At 39.3% G+C, this 14214-nt stretch overlaps 2 protein-coding genes across 5 annotated transcripts in view; one reads left to right on the top strand and one right to left on the bottom strand.

Annotated features, from left to right (window-relative positions):
- ERAP1 (endoplasmic reticulum aminopeptidase 1) overlaps positions 1–7880 on the top strand; it is a 59645-nt gene extending 51765 nt beyond the window's left edge. For all 4 annotated transcript variants that reach the window (XM_029942635.1, XM_029942633.1, XM_029942634.1 and 1 more), the window contains exons 16-19: positions 678–839; positions 1315–1455; positions 2018–2099; positions 6210–7880. In XM_029942635.1, the coding sequence (XP_029798495.1) occupies positions 678–839; positions 1315–1455; positions 2018–2099; positions 6210–6365 (541 nt within the window). In that variant the 3' untranslated portion in view covers positions 6366–7880. The remainder of the gene's footprint in view (positions 1–677; positions 840–1314; positions 1456–2017; positions 2100–6209) is intronic.
- CAST (calpastatin) overlaps positions 7686–14214 on the bottom strand; it is a 101141-nt gene continuing 94612 nt past the window's right edge. Inside the window, exons 25-27 of the mRNA XM_029941229.1 lie at positions 14102–14173; positions 10600–10665; positions 7686–9736 (exon numbers count right to left, since the gene is read on the bottom strand). Coding sequence (XP_029797089.1) covers positions 10615–10665; positions 14102–14173 — 123 coding nt within the window. The 3' untranslated portion in view covers positions 7686–9736; positions 10600–10614. The remainder of the gene's footprint in view (positions 9737–10599; positions 10666–14101; positions 14174–14214) is intronic.

Below are 14214 nucleotides of genomic sequence, written 5' to 3'. Positions count from 1 at the left end.
TTTTTACATTTTTTTTTTTTTACTTTCTCTTTAAAATTTTTAATGTTTATTTATTATTGAGAAACAGAGACAGAGCATGAGCATGGGAGGAGTAGAGATGGGGAGACACAGAGTCCAAAGCAGGCTCCAGGCTCCGAGCTGTCAGCACAGAGCCATACGTGGGGTTCAAACTCACAAACCGCAAGATCATGACCCTAGCTGAAGTCGGACACTTAACCAACTGAGCCACCCAGACACCCCTCTCCGGGAAATATTAAGCCAACAAAAAAAATACATGCCTCCATTTAAAGAAATGCTTCCAAACAGTGGACTTGTTGGGTTCCTGACCTTTGATGATGGATTACTGCTGGAGTCTAGTTTGTGTTTATTTCTATTGGTTTAAACAGTGACCACCCTTTGAGCTACCGACATCATTTAAGTATGTTAGATATTAGTATTTATCAAAGTCGCATTTCACATTGTTTTTTAGAATGGTACTTAAAACTGAATTTTAGATACTTTCTTATGCCTCTTTCATAAAATCTAACTGAAGGAAAGAGGTTATTTTTGTTGACATTTCCAGGCACGTTTCTCTGATCACCAGGCAAGTTTATCAGTTAGTAATTATTGGTCACCATTATACATCCAAACACACTTCCTATGTCTCAGACTCTCACCAGACATGTCCTTTTCTGCAGCCTGCCCACTGATGTAACCTTGGCGGTGTTCGCTGTGGGCGTCCAGAACCCTGACGGATGGGATTTTCTTTATAGTAAATATCAGTCATCATTGTCCAATACCGAGAAAAACGAAATTGAATTTGCCCTCAGTATTAGCCAAAATAAGGAAAAGCTTCAATGGTGAGTAATTCATTCATGTTTATGGGGCCAAGAGGAATTAAATGACATCAGATCTTTCTGACATTATTTTTGTTCTCTTGGCCAGGAATCGCCTATTCTGCTGGGAACGGTTAACCTAGTGGGCACACATCTAATGAGTATGATAGTTAATTAGGGAGAAGCAGGTATTAGGAAAAAAAGTATGTATTTGGTATGTTTTTAAAAGAGCATGTTTAGAAATACATACAAGATATACCTTTCTTATCTATTTTCTCTTATGAACAAATGTGATTACGTGAGAACTGGTGTTGTGAAAACTGTATAAATGTGAGTTTTTATGGTGTACATCTAGCAGGTTTATTAGCTGTCTAGTTACCTATTTGGTCTTTATTATTGACACATTGGCTTTTTGCTTTCACACATTATTCTATTGAAGTGATTTATAACTTTTCCAAGGATTATTCATTGTTACCATTTCTTCTCTTAATTATTTTAGGCTACTTGATGAAAGTTTTAAGGGAGATAAAATAAAACTTCAAGAGTTTCCACGTATCCTTAGCGCTGTTGGCAGGAACCCAGTGGGATATCCATTGGCCTGGCAGTTTCTGAGGGAAAATTGGGATACACTTATACAAAAGTAAGTAGTGCCAAATTTGTGCTGTGCCTATAGAAGTCCACTAACCTGGCTGTGGTTGAGCTTTGTATGTAAAACAACAGTGATGGTCTAAAGAGATGTGGTTTTTTTTTTTTTTTAGTGCAGATAGCAAGTAGATGTACTTTAAAATATTCTTAGAAAATATAGAACTCAAAACTTAGTGCTAACTAATGAATCTGGGTAGTGAAGTTTTCCATTCCCATCCTTTTCTACAGCTGCTGACCACTCGAAGGCTTCCTCTCTCTGCACAGTGCAACCCACGCCCTGCGGTAGCGCTTCTGCTTACGTGCACCTGCACTTGTCCAGTTCTTGTAGCACTTTCAGAGCCTCTAGCACTTTCTGTGGGTACTGCATCTTCTCTTCAGCTGTTGGTGTATTTATATTTTACAATGACATCATAACACATTGGAGGATGGGGATCGTGTCATAGATTTTTTTTTTTATGTCTAACCAGAGTTAACTCCTATAAAATTATTTGGTGCTTAAAAACACATGTTAAATGAATAAATATTTTATGATACATCTTGACAACTTCCATTTCCAGATTTGAACCTGGCTCATCTTCTTTAACCAGTATGGTAATGGGAACAACAAGTCAGTTCTCCACAAGAGCACGGCTTGAAGAGGTAAACAAAACTTTTCAATTTAATTTAAGTGACAATTAGCTAATAAATATAGGGTAGACAGAATAAAGGTAACAGGAGTTAAGAATGGATTTTGTCCCATAGGAGATGTTCTTTGTGGATTTTGTCATTTTCTGGACACCAACCAAAATCAGTTACAAATAAATTACTGAAAACTATCCCTCTTCATCAACATGTTAAGAAGTTTTAGCTCTGCCATTAAAAATTTTAGGGCTTAAAAATTACTGGAGGCATTTAATCTCTGTTTATTAGGATGTTAAAAGTGATCATTAGAGGCTGTTAGGAAAGAGGCAAGTCTGGAATCTTGGTTCTCTGCTGTCTGGATTCATGACTTCTTGTTACTTATTTATATGCCACGTACTTGCAGAAAAAATTTTAGGCAACTTGTAAGGTCCGTATATAACAGAAATGTTAAATACCAAAAAGCTTCATAATTGACAGAGGTAACTGTATGAGGGATTGATGCTGAAAGTTTGTTGCAGTTGTAAATGTATCACACTTTCTAGCAGTCCAGAAAAAAATGAGAAAACCTTATGCGTTATTCCCATTGTCTGGTAAGAGGGAACCTGGAATGTAAAAGTTTTCCACAAAAGCAGACTTTTCTTCTGGTCTTAAAGTTTGAGGAATTGGCTGTCTAGATCATTGTTGTGTGGTGTTCCTTCTCTAATAATGTTTTCTAAAGGTGTAGAACACGTTTTACATGGCTTTAAAAATCTGTTGCCTTTAGATAAAAGCTGAGCGCCTAATACTGATCTTTTTGGGAATACTTCATTGTGTAGTCTGGTTACACCATGATACATGTTTTGAAAATGCAAAAGAACTGTTGCATCCCTTATCTTCTCTAGTTTTCAGTAGCTTCATGCAGGCTTGTGAAATTGACTTGCACATAATTTAAGATTGAATTCTGCTACAGCAGACCTATTCTGTGTGACGACCAAAGACCAGTCATGGGCTATGAGTAGCGAGACAGCTGTCCATAGACTAGATCTACCGCAACAAGACATTTCAGTCACTTGCGTATTCATGCCTTTCCTCATTAATTCTTTAAAGACATTACATTTTTATTGTAAGGGAAACATGGTTTTAGGTTCTGGGGCCATGACAATGAACAGGGTAGACAAAGCCTTTGTCCTCATAGAGGGAGTCATTTACAGACAAATCAACCTATGTCAGGTGCTTACATGTTCTGACCATGAATAAGGCGAGGTAAGGAGAGAGTGAGTGGGTACAGGATGGAGCTTGGCTCTTGTCTCTCTACTCATAGCCCATGACTGGTCTTTGGTCATCACACAGAATAGGTCTGCTGTAGCAGAATTCAATCTTAAATTATGTGCAAGTCAATTTTACAAGCTTGCATGAAGCTACTGAAAACTAGAGAAGATAAGGGATGAGCAGAGCCTGAAGGAAATGCAGTTGTCTTTTGTGTGCAAAGGAAACATCAGGTGCAAAAGCCCTGAGGTAGGGTGTAGAAATGACATCTCAGATGTCATCAGAAGAGCGAGCATCCTACTAACAGGTAAGTCAGTTTGAGCCCTTCTTGGTCCTCACATCCAGCTCATCCTTGAGCCTTTTTGGCTCTGCTTTGAACATATACACTATATCTGTGCACTTGTCTTCTTTTATTCCACCCCAGGCCTTTCTCATCTCTTGCCTGGCCTGTGGCTACAGCCTCCTGAATGGCTTCCCAATTTGCCAATACCAAGTCATTTCCCACATTTAAAACTGAAAATCAACCCATAACTGACTCCTTGGTGAAATCTTCCCTGTTCAGCGTGTAACAAATCCCAAGTCTTTCCTTGATGATGCTTTCCCAAGAGACCATAATGACGCTTGTCCACCTCTCCAGCCCATTTTCACGTGCTTTTCTGGGTCACCCTCATGCAACACTTGAGTCACTCGGGCACCTCCTGCTCCTGGGCTACCAGGTCTTATCTCTAAGCCTCTAAACTTTTTTTAAAAAATGTTTATTTAATTTTTGAGAAATTAGGGAGCAGGGGAGGGGCTGAGAGAGGGAGACAGAGAATCTGAAGCCTGACATGGCCATGAACTCATGTGTGAGATCATGACCTGCTTAACTGACCAAGCCACCCAGATGCTCCAAGTCTCTATAAACTTCTCTCTGCCTGGCTTGATCTTTCCCTGACTTGTCAGTGGAAAGGCTCCTTTTATCCTTTAGAAGTCCCAGATCACATGTCACCTTCCCAGACTACTCTGTCTAGAGCGGGCCACCCCCTTCCCAGTTACTATCATGGGCTCAGTATATTTTGTCCACAGTGGTATATTTAAAGAAATGATAATTTATTGCTTGTTGTTTTCCCAGCTAGAGTGTAAGCTCCATGAGGACAGGCTGTGTGCCTGGTTCCCTGCCTCCTCCTCCTCCAGTGTCTAGCACAGTAATTCAGCCGGAAGGATGATTAAGGGCCAGCGTAAACAGTCATGAAAAACTGGATGAGGTTGAGTCCCTGATACAAGCTGGGGTTTAGGGTCTGCACTTTACTCACATTATGTAACTACATCCTCACTGGTGCTCTGCAAGGTAGTGAACATTCTCATTCTACAAATGAGGAAACTGGATCCCAGAGAAGTTAAGCGATTTATGAAGGATCAAACAAGCGAGTAGGATAAGACTGTTTTCTTCTATTACATCACACAGCGTCCTGCACAGACCATGTTCTCAAGGAGGCATGTTTGCGTCAGATGCTCAGTTGAGAGGATGTATTTCCCAAGGTAGATGAAAATAGGAGAGAGAATTTGGGGTCAGAAAGAATTTAAGGGCAAGAGTTAGCAGCTGGTTTCGTTTTCAGGTCTTACAGGTTTTTTGGTTCATTTTTTTCTTAGTGGCACAATCATGAAGAGCTCCTTCAGGATTATTTAAAATAATTTGAAGATAGTTAAATGACTTATATTAAATAATTACTTAGTAAACTTAGTGGTGTGATAGGACTGTTGTATAGTGCGTGGAGTCAGTCTTTTAACTGGGTATTAATCTTGGGTTCTGAAAGGATGGAACAGCAGGCTGAGCCCACCCAGAGGTAGGACCGTGAGGCATGCTGAGGGTTTGCTAGGTCGCTACAGCAGGAGGACAGGCCTCCAGCTCCCTGAAAAGTTGTGTTGAGATACCAATTTTAAAACAACCCTGAGTCACTAAATATTGGGATTTGATCTTTCAAAAGCCCATTCGTACTTATTCCCAAATTTATAATATATTACAACATGAATTTAAAAAACAAATGCTTGACAGAGATCTCTCAGAGAATGAGCAGGGAAGGGGAGAGAGGGGCAGAGGGTCTGAAGTGGGCTCTGCACTGACAGCAGTGAGTCCCATATGCGGCTCAACCCAGGAACCACAAGATCATGACCTGAGATGAAGTTGGACACTCAACTGAGTCACCCAAGCCCCCCCTACAACATGGATTTTTAAGAAATAGTCTGGAATCCATGCTGAATAAATGCAGAATATTTTTCATGTGAGCCTAAAGGAGTTGATACCCAGCAATGAAACAAGGAAGGTATTTTTGATACGTTAATACCGTGGACAACTTTGTGTGGATTTTATCTTGGAGGAACAATACTTGAATTGTGTATTAGGATGAAAAAAATTGGCAAGCTTTGGGGGATTTTCACCATAACCTGCTTAGTTCTATAATGACCTACATGGGGCCAGGCCCAAGGAGAAAGACTGCACTTGTGTGGTTCAAATCGTTTTCCCTGGCAAAGAAGATACTCTGCACATTCTGCTTTTTAGATATGTTAAAAAAAAAAAAACTAAGCTTGCATTGGTGTGTATATAACTATATTAAGTAAACACAAACCTTAATTATAAAATGGTATACAGTGAGGTTGTTTAGAATCTGGAAACTGTGAATAAACAAAAAAGACTGCAAAGAAAAATGCAGAATTTGACATCATGACACATGAGCTCATTTTGTAGAGCTTAAGTTTCTATGTACTTAATTCTACCCAGACATGGGGCCCTGCCTTCTTCTATGCAGAAATTTGGCAAATGCTATTTTGGCTTGTTTTAAGTAGCCCAAAAATTATATTTGTCTAATATAATATAACAAAATTTTAAAATCCAATTTTCCTTACAAGGTAAAAGGGTTCTTCAGCTCCTTGAAAGAAAACAGTTCTCAGCTCCGTTGCATACAGCAAACAATTGAAACCATTGAGGAAAACATACGTTGGATGGATAAGAACTTTGAGAAAATCCGAGTGTGGCTCCAAAGCGAGAAGCTGGTGCTGCTCTAACACCTTGTTCCTCGGTGGTTCCTGTGGTAACGTTATGCTAAAATTTCATCAGATGTGATTATTTTCAAACCAGAGATGGCTCTTTTTTGGCTTCTGCTGAAGATATTTTTCTTTTTCCTTTCTTACTCATTTGACTATTCCTATGAAAAGACCAGCTACTAAATTGTTCATCGATGGGTTACTGCTACGATGCATTTTATTGACAGGTGTCACCCTGCAATCTAAACCCAAGCAACGGGCTCCTTACTGTGGGGGAGTAGCTTATCTCTACCGGTTTAGATCCTATACTTAAGCCTCTTGCTTTCCAAACCCCTGCTCCCCGTATGTGTGTGTCATCCATAAGCCGTTTTGTCACTCTCCTCTGAAGACTCATGCCCAGCAGGGACCGGTGAACCCCTGGATCAGTGACTCAGCCAGCATGTCCCACCCTTCCCTTCCCTTCCACAAGCCCCGGGGCCTACAGGTAGGCGCATGTCACAAAGCCTGTTTGCTGACTTGTGTCAATCTCCCAGGCGGGTAGGAGAGTAGATGGGGTGTCCTGTTGCCCTGGTGCCCTTGCAGGTTGCCTCAGGCTGGCCCCCACTGAGGTTTAGCTCCTGAGAAACGGCCTCTTTTCTACCCAGCCTTCTCCAGGTCTGCCTTCTAGTCACTCTCCCGCTCTCATCCCTCCTGGATGAAGGAAGGGTGAAGTGGGAGGCTGGCTTTTCAGTCCTAGCGGTACTTGTGGGCTCCTTACATCCGTCCCCATCTGTTTGTTTAAAACAAACAAACAAACAAACAACTTTTTATAGAACCCTCCTCAAATAAACCTAATTTGAGCATGTGGTCTGCTCCCTCATGGATCCTGAGTGATACAGTGTCCCTCTGAAAAAAAGCAGAGTACATTCAGGTCTAGAGGAGCAATCTTTCATTTGAAGTTGAACTTGGGGAGCTGTTGATACTTAGGTAGGTGATGCTTCCTCTCTCTGCTCCATATCTGGCCTAGTTTATAATTCCCCAATAATTTGTTGCTGGCACTAAGTCACGGCAGAGTCTCTAGTACGTAAATGTGAAACTGAGAATATTTCTGTTAGCTTAGTGTGGCACTGAGTTGTCTTTGAAGGCCTTTATGAGTTTAACATAATATAAAACTTAATATATGAAAAATGTCGATGTGTTCTAATATGGAATGTTAATGTGGAATAGAGTGACATGTGTTTACAATTCTCTTTTTATATGTATTGCATAGTCTAATGGTTTGAGAAATAAAAACAAAACCAGGAATCACTGGTAATTTCCACTCCCATGTATTAACCTTCTAAAAGACATACAGAGCCGAGATTTTTAATGTAAAATATTTTTAATTGTTTTGTATTTTTGATTTAATGAAACATGGAAATAGTGGTCTTCAGTTTTGGTCACCTGAGGAACCTATGTTAATTTGCCTTTGGAGAAATCCATTTTCTAAATAACAGTATTGCTACAACAATGTGCAAATACCTTTTTGGGAATAAAAATTGTCTTATTTACTTCTAAGCAGACATTTGCAATTATTTCCTCCTAATTAGACAGGTAAAAGACGACTCAGATTCTGTAGCTCAGTCTAGTCATCATTAATTATCAGTAAACGACCAAGTCGTAAAGACATTTCTAATGAACAAAAAGGCATATTCAGGGTACCTTTAATGTTTACTTTTACAAGCAGTTCTTAAATCTCTGGATTTAAAAACATTTCTGTATATGCATGGAAATTAGTAATACTGCAGCCATTTCCCTACAAACACATTTGTCAATGTCAAAGATTTCACTTTCAAAAAAAGAAAAAAAACTTTATACTGCCTAATTAGAAGACTCAGAAATACAGTTGAAATCCCACAGGAACAGTGTTCATTTTCTTGTCAGTGCTTTGAAAAGGTCTGTTTACTCTCCCCAACACTGGCTTCTATTTCCCAGATTTGGAGTAATGGAATAATGCCCGCATCTCTCATGGGATAGATACGTAGCATGTAAAGGGGGGTAAGTGTGATATCCTACAGGTACGTGCATGATTTTTCATGAGAATTTCTGAAGAGAAGCAGTATCATTTTATGCCCGAATATAAGCAGTGTTGCTTTTTTCTCCCTCCACTTCCTGAATAGTATTAGTGGGATTTCCCATTTTTAGTGAAGTTGGCTATGTTCTAAGAAAAACTTAAAACACATGCTAAGGAAGGCTGTACTCTCTGAAATGAGGAATTCCAAATCAGTTTTATGACATGTACCTGATACTTTTTCCTGCATTCAGTACCAAGAAATAAAGATGAAATTAAGTATTTATCAAAATCCCCTCAAGGATGTCAGTCCTATGTTCATAAACAATTCATTCCAAAAGATCTCAGAAACCATTCAAAGGTGTATGACATCAGAACCTCGTTCTTGAATTGCTGTGGGTGAAAAAGCAGGTTTTTAAATTTCAGATAGCTTAAATCAAAGTTTTTGTCTTTGGTAAACTTAACTTCCTTAAAGCCGATGGCTCACAGTGCACAGACTACCATGGCAATGGTCTAAGCAAATAATTGCTGCTTGCTTATATGATTCAAAAATGGAAAGCACAGCTTAACACAGTAATCCAAGTGAGTTTAAGGGATATGAATATTCTAAGGATTAGATTTTCTTATTCTTAGAGCTTGCTAGGCAGTGACATGTAGTCTGCATTTTGCTCTTCTGGCTTGATTTCAGTCTCAGTATGTCTTGTGCTGGCTCTACAGTGCAGAAGTCCTAACCTCTGGCCAAAAAAAAAAAAAAAAAAAAAAAGTACTGGGTGCAGAGTGTCCTGGTCTGCCCAGGTTATCTGTTAATTTATTAGCAGCCCCAGAGGAGATATGTGCCCAATGTACAATATTTTATGTTTGACTTATAAACATTAACCCAAAGAAACATCAAATATAGCTCTAAAGCCCAAGAGGAATGGGTAATGAGAAATCAGAACATTAAACACGTTCAAAGCATTGTCTTCCCAATGCTAACAACAATAAAAGAATTAAGTGCAAACTGAAAATACTAATGAGATTTACAGGCACTGTGTGTATAATGTGCAAAAGTTTGCAAAGGTTCTTCCTTTTATATATTGTTTTAAGAAACTATCAAATATATCTCTTAAAAATATAGAGTTCCCGTCTCTCCCAACTGAAGGCAATTTTTAAAAATTCAAAGTTTATCAATACTCAGAACAGTTACCCAGATGGACCAGACAAATTCATTTTCTTTCTGGGAAAAGAATAACCAATGTTTAGGATCTCAAGAGTCAACAAGTAACACTGTCTACAAGCCACCCAGGAAAGTTTTCTGTTGTTCAAAGCCTTTTGTCCTTCAAAAGTCACCATCCACCAGCTGAAGATTTTATAGGCAGATACCCTGAAAAATTCAAAGAAAAAAAAATCCAGTGAATGATATATTTACTATGCCTACAGCAAGAAAATTATGTAACATTTACTAAAAACACTGTGTAACAGCTGGCAACAAGGAATCCCCTATGAGTAAACACGAGAATGTTTTTAGACAATTCTAGAATTTAGAAAATAGAGAACTTAAATTTGGGGGGAAAATCTCTGAACAGTTCTAATAAGTATACCTCCCCTGTTAGAGGAAACAAAAGTAGACCGTGGTGAGGAAGACTAACCCAAACTAACCTACATTTTTTTTTTTTTAGGCTTTGGTCAGCCAGTGGTCATAAGCTTTAATGGCTTGGAGTAACACCTAGTCTTATATATAGGAATTCTGTAAGAGATTCCCTTACCCAAACGAGTTCTTGTCACTGTCAGATAGAATGAGAGTACTTGACCTTTGCAAAATGATGAACAAAAGTGGTCGTTTCCTTTGCTTTTGTTCCAAAAATCCTATAATTTTCCTCTAGCCATAAGGGGTGCTTCTGTTCCCCCACCATGTGTTGGTATTTTGGTAATATCAGTATCCTAACCGGGTAACCTGCAGCCACAAGATTCTGGGTTTCAGAGAGTCGACTAGACTTCGGTGGTCGTTTTTTTAAGAGCCTAGCCTGGTGTCTTAAAGAGCTCTTAATTATAACATTACTATTTTGAAGCATTCCAGGAGCATATTATTCCATTTATTGCATTTCAGTGAAGTAACTATTGACACTGCAATGTGCATTTTATGCCAACAGTATGAAGGGAACAAGAAGTGGACGTAGTTTGTCTCGCCTGTGGCACAGGTCCGTAGAAGGTACAGACGTCTTCATTTACAGCAAACACTGAACTTACCAAATAGTGTGAACTTTAACTTGTATTTTTTCCATCAGCTTTTAGCTTGGGAGTTTCCTCCTTTGCCTAAAAGGGAAAGCGAAACCATTACTGAACTCTTCCTTTCCTGGATTAAGTATCAAAAAGCAGATCAGGAGATTCTTATGAGATGGGCTTTTCAAAATTAAAGGGTCAAAAGATGACAAAGTGGAGGAAAATTTTTCATTTAGCCCACACTATGAACTGTTCACCTTCAAGTTTGTAAACTGAAAATAACCTTAGGTCATTTAAAATTTTTTATTTTTTTTTTTAAGACTAGGGTTAATTGAAGAAGAACATAGGTATTCTTGGATGGTATTCATTCATTTTACAGTCGATCCTCTCATACTTGGGGGCACTGCTGAATATGAAGATTTTAAGCTTCCTTTTGATCAGGTACTTTGTATAACTAAAATTAAGTATCTGTTTGCTTAATTTATTTGAGATGTAAGTTCATGAGCAACTAATTACCAATCTGGTTTCTGTATCCTTTATGGATTTCACTTTAAGGTTATAAATTGACATATCAACTGGATTTACACCTTCACATTATTCCAAATTTTACTATATATTGACCTTGCCAGCGAGATGTGTACTTTCATATGTTTTCCTGTTGCTAATTAGCACCCTTTATTTTCAGCTTCAAGTAGTTGCTTTAACCTTTCTTTTAAGGCTCCTTTACTGCTGATGAACTACTTTCCTTGTCTGGAAAGTTTGCTCTCCTTGTATTCGAAATGACAGCTTTGTTAGTAGAGTATTCTTTGTTGGAAGTTTTTGATATCAGCACTTTGAACAGGTCCTGCCACGCCCTCTGGCCTGTAAAGTTTCTGCTGAAAATCTGCTGATAGAGACCAGTGTGTTGAAGATTCTGCCCTGGTCTTTAACTTATGATTTTTAAATTATAATGTTATTTGGTGTAGTGCTTTTAGATTCATCTTTTTGGGGGCTCTTATGGGCTTCCTGGATCTCCATTTCTGTTTCCTTTCCCAGGTTAGGGAAGGCTTCAGCCATTATTTCAAGTAAGTTTGCTGCCCTTTTCTGTATCTCTGCTCCACCTGGGACCCCTATACTGTTAATGTTTGTCCATTTGATGTTGTCCTATAAGTCCCTTAACCTTTTACTGTTCTGATTGGGTGAGTTCCACTGCTCTTTGTTCAGTAATCCTTTCTCATGCTTCACAGCCTGTTCCGTTTTTCAGTTCACATATTGTATTCTTTGGCTCAGTGACTTCTGTTTGGTACTTTGTCACTATTCTCATCTCTTAAGTTTTCACTGTGTTCATCCATTCCATTCCGCTCCTAAATTTTGTGACCATCTTTGTAACTATTACGTTGACTTCTTCATCAGGTAAGTCACTTACATCCATTCTGTTAAGGTTGCTTTTTTGTTTTTCCTGAGGTTTGATCTTGGTCTTGGATTTGGAACCTATTCATCTCTGCTTCATTTTTCCTAACTGTGCTTTAAAGAGACACCTCTCCTAGTCTTAAAGGAATGTCCTCATGTAGGAGATAAACCCTTTTGTTCAACCCTGCTCTAGCTCTTGGTTGTCTCTCAAACCTTCGTGATAGGCTACTTTATTTTTAGTGGCTCCTAGTATATTTGGGAGTGTGCCAAGATCTGTCAAGGTCCCAATGGGGTGGATCTCTGTCAGCACTTAGATCGGTGCTCTTTAGAAGCCAATTCCTTACATAGAACTCTTTAAACAACGTGCACGTATACAGGCTGGTGAAACCACAAACTAAGTCCTGCTGGCTGCTAGAGCCCAGTGTTCTGGAGGGGTCCCTCCAGACTCATGAGGTGCATCTATGGTCTCAAGCCCTTTAAGAATAGTTCTCAGGTCGCTAAAGCCTTGTGGATCTGGCAGACAAGCCCCATTGGTTTTCTAAGCTAGATATTTTTGGGATTTTCTCTCAGATGCAGGTCTTACAATGTTGGGTGCTAAATATGGGGTTCAAATTCTTTGCTCCTCAGGAATAAGCTGTGGGTTTTGAGTTCCCTTTTGATTATGGGTCATGGTGCCTACAGTTGGGTTTACAGCGAGATTGTGTTCTTGTCCCCTGACTGCTTCCTTTGGGGCTCCTCTCATTTGCTAGGTAAGTAAGAGTCACCCAGCTAGCTTTGGGTTTTTTTTCCCCCTCACAGGGCATTGTTCCATATGCAGCTGTGGATTCCATGTGTCCATGGGAGAAGGTGAGCTCAGGATCTTCCTAGGTCACCAACTTGATTCTTTGAGTTTTGCTACAACTAGACTATTAGGAGAAACTGAAGATACAGCTTTAAACATAACAATCTGGGGATTACAGTAATAACACCTGAATCATTGTTCTTGGAATAGGAAATGATCTAGATGTTGCCTACTCCAACATGCCTTCCTTCTGAGCTCAGTATGAATAATTTTGATATGAATCTCTCAATCGCTTGGCTCCATTAATACCCAGCTCTAAGAAGCTGGACCCTGTAGCTTTTTTAGGATTTTATTTTTAAGTAATTGTTACACCCAAGGTGGAGCTCTAGAAAGTAGAACTAACAGTCCTCCCTCCCAGGTGGCATCTAATGAAGACTCTGGATCTTCTCTAATTTTGTATACTGCATCTGTGTTCTAAAATTTATACAAACCACATTCCCTGGTGTTACCCTCCCCTCCCCACCATGAATTTGCTGTGGCTCTAAAGTGAATCATATAATAGGTTGTTGACTTTTTTCCTTAATGGCATATAAAGTAATGTTTAGTTTATAACTGGCAATTTAGATCTGGTGAAATACAGTATATGAATCTGTCCTGTCACGTGCTATCCATATTTAGAAATGTTCAGACGGCAATTTCATGTGGTGGTCTGAGACTTTGGAGAGGAGAGGTGTAAAAAAATACCCACCCTTCCCAATATTTGCTATAAATGTTTGAAAGAGGTGAAGGGATGGGACTGTAGACAGAAGTGCTTTTAAAGTAGCAAAAGAACTGGGATGTGTTTACAACACGAAGGAAAAGAAGATGAAAAGGTTGAAGATACTGGAGAGAGGTGATTATTGACCCCTTGGGTCTGTCACTGGATAGGTGGGAAGAGACCCTAGGGATTTCGTGCAAGGTGGCCTCACTTTTCCCTCTAAAGCTGAGGCAAGGCTGTCTGCAGGTGTAAGGGCAGTAGCTGGAAGGGGGTTAGGGAGCGGCCATACTGATGCTGCGCTGGCACAGAGGGCTGGGCGGGCAGTGCAGACCGTAAAATCATGCTGGTGTCTTCCATACTTTGTGTGACAAAGGGGGGAAATGTGAAACTTGAACTGTGTTAAGAATGATCATTTAGACTTCTAAAGTACCACATACTTGTATAAAATATATCAATTTCTTTAGCAAGACATGCTACAGGATAGTGTTTAAACAATCATTTTATTCTAAATAGATTCTAATTAGAAACTAAATTCACTAAAAGGATAAATGCCACCCCATATAACCGCTCAGCTAATTTGTGGCATATTTAGTGCTGTTTACCTTCGCAGAATCCTTTGTTTTACCCCCATTCTTGGGTGCTTTGGAGGTGGGAGCCGTTGTCTTGACTTTGTCCTAAAGCAAAGGAAACATAATAAGGTCACTGTTATCAGTCT

The sequence above is a fragment of the Suricata suricatta genome, chromosome 6 (assembly GCF_006229205.1).
Source record: "Suricata suricatta isolate VVHF042 chromosome 6, meerkat_22Aug2017_6uvM2_HiC, whole genome shotgun sequence".
Lineage (NCBI taxonomy): Eukaryota > Metazoa > Chordata > Mammalia > Carnivora > Herpestidae > Suricata > Suricata suricatta.
The sequence above is the reverse complement of the archived record's forward strand: the minus strand, read 5'-3'. Positions and strand labels throughout refer to the sequence as shown.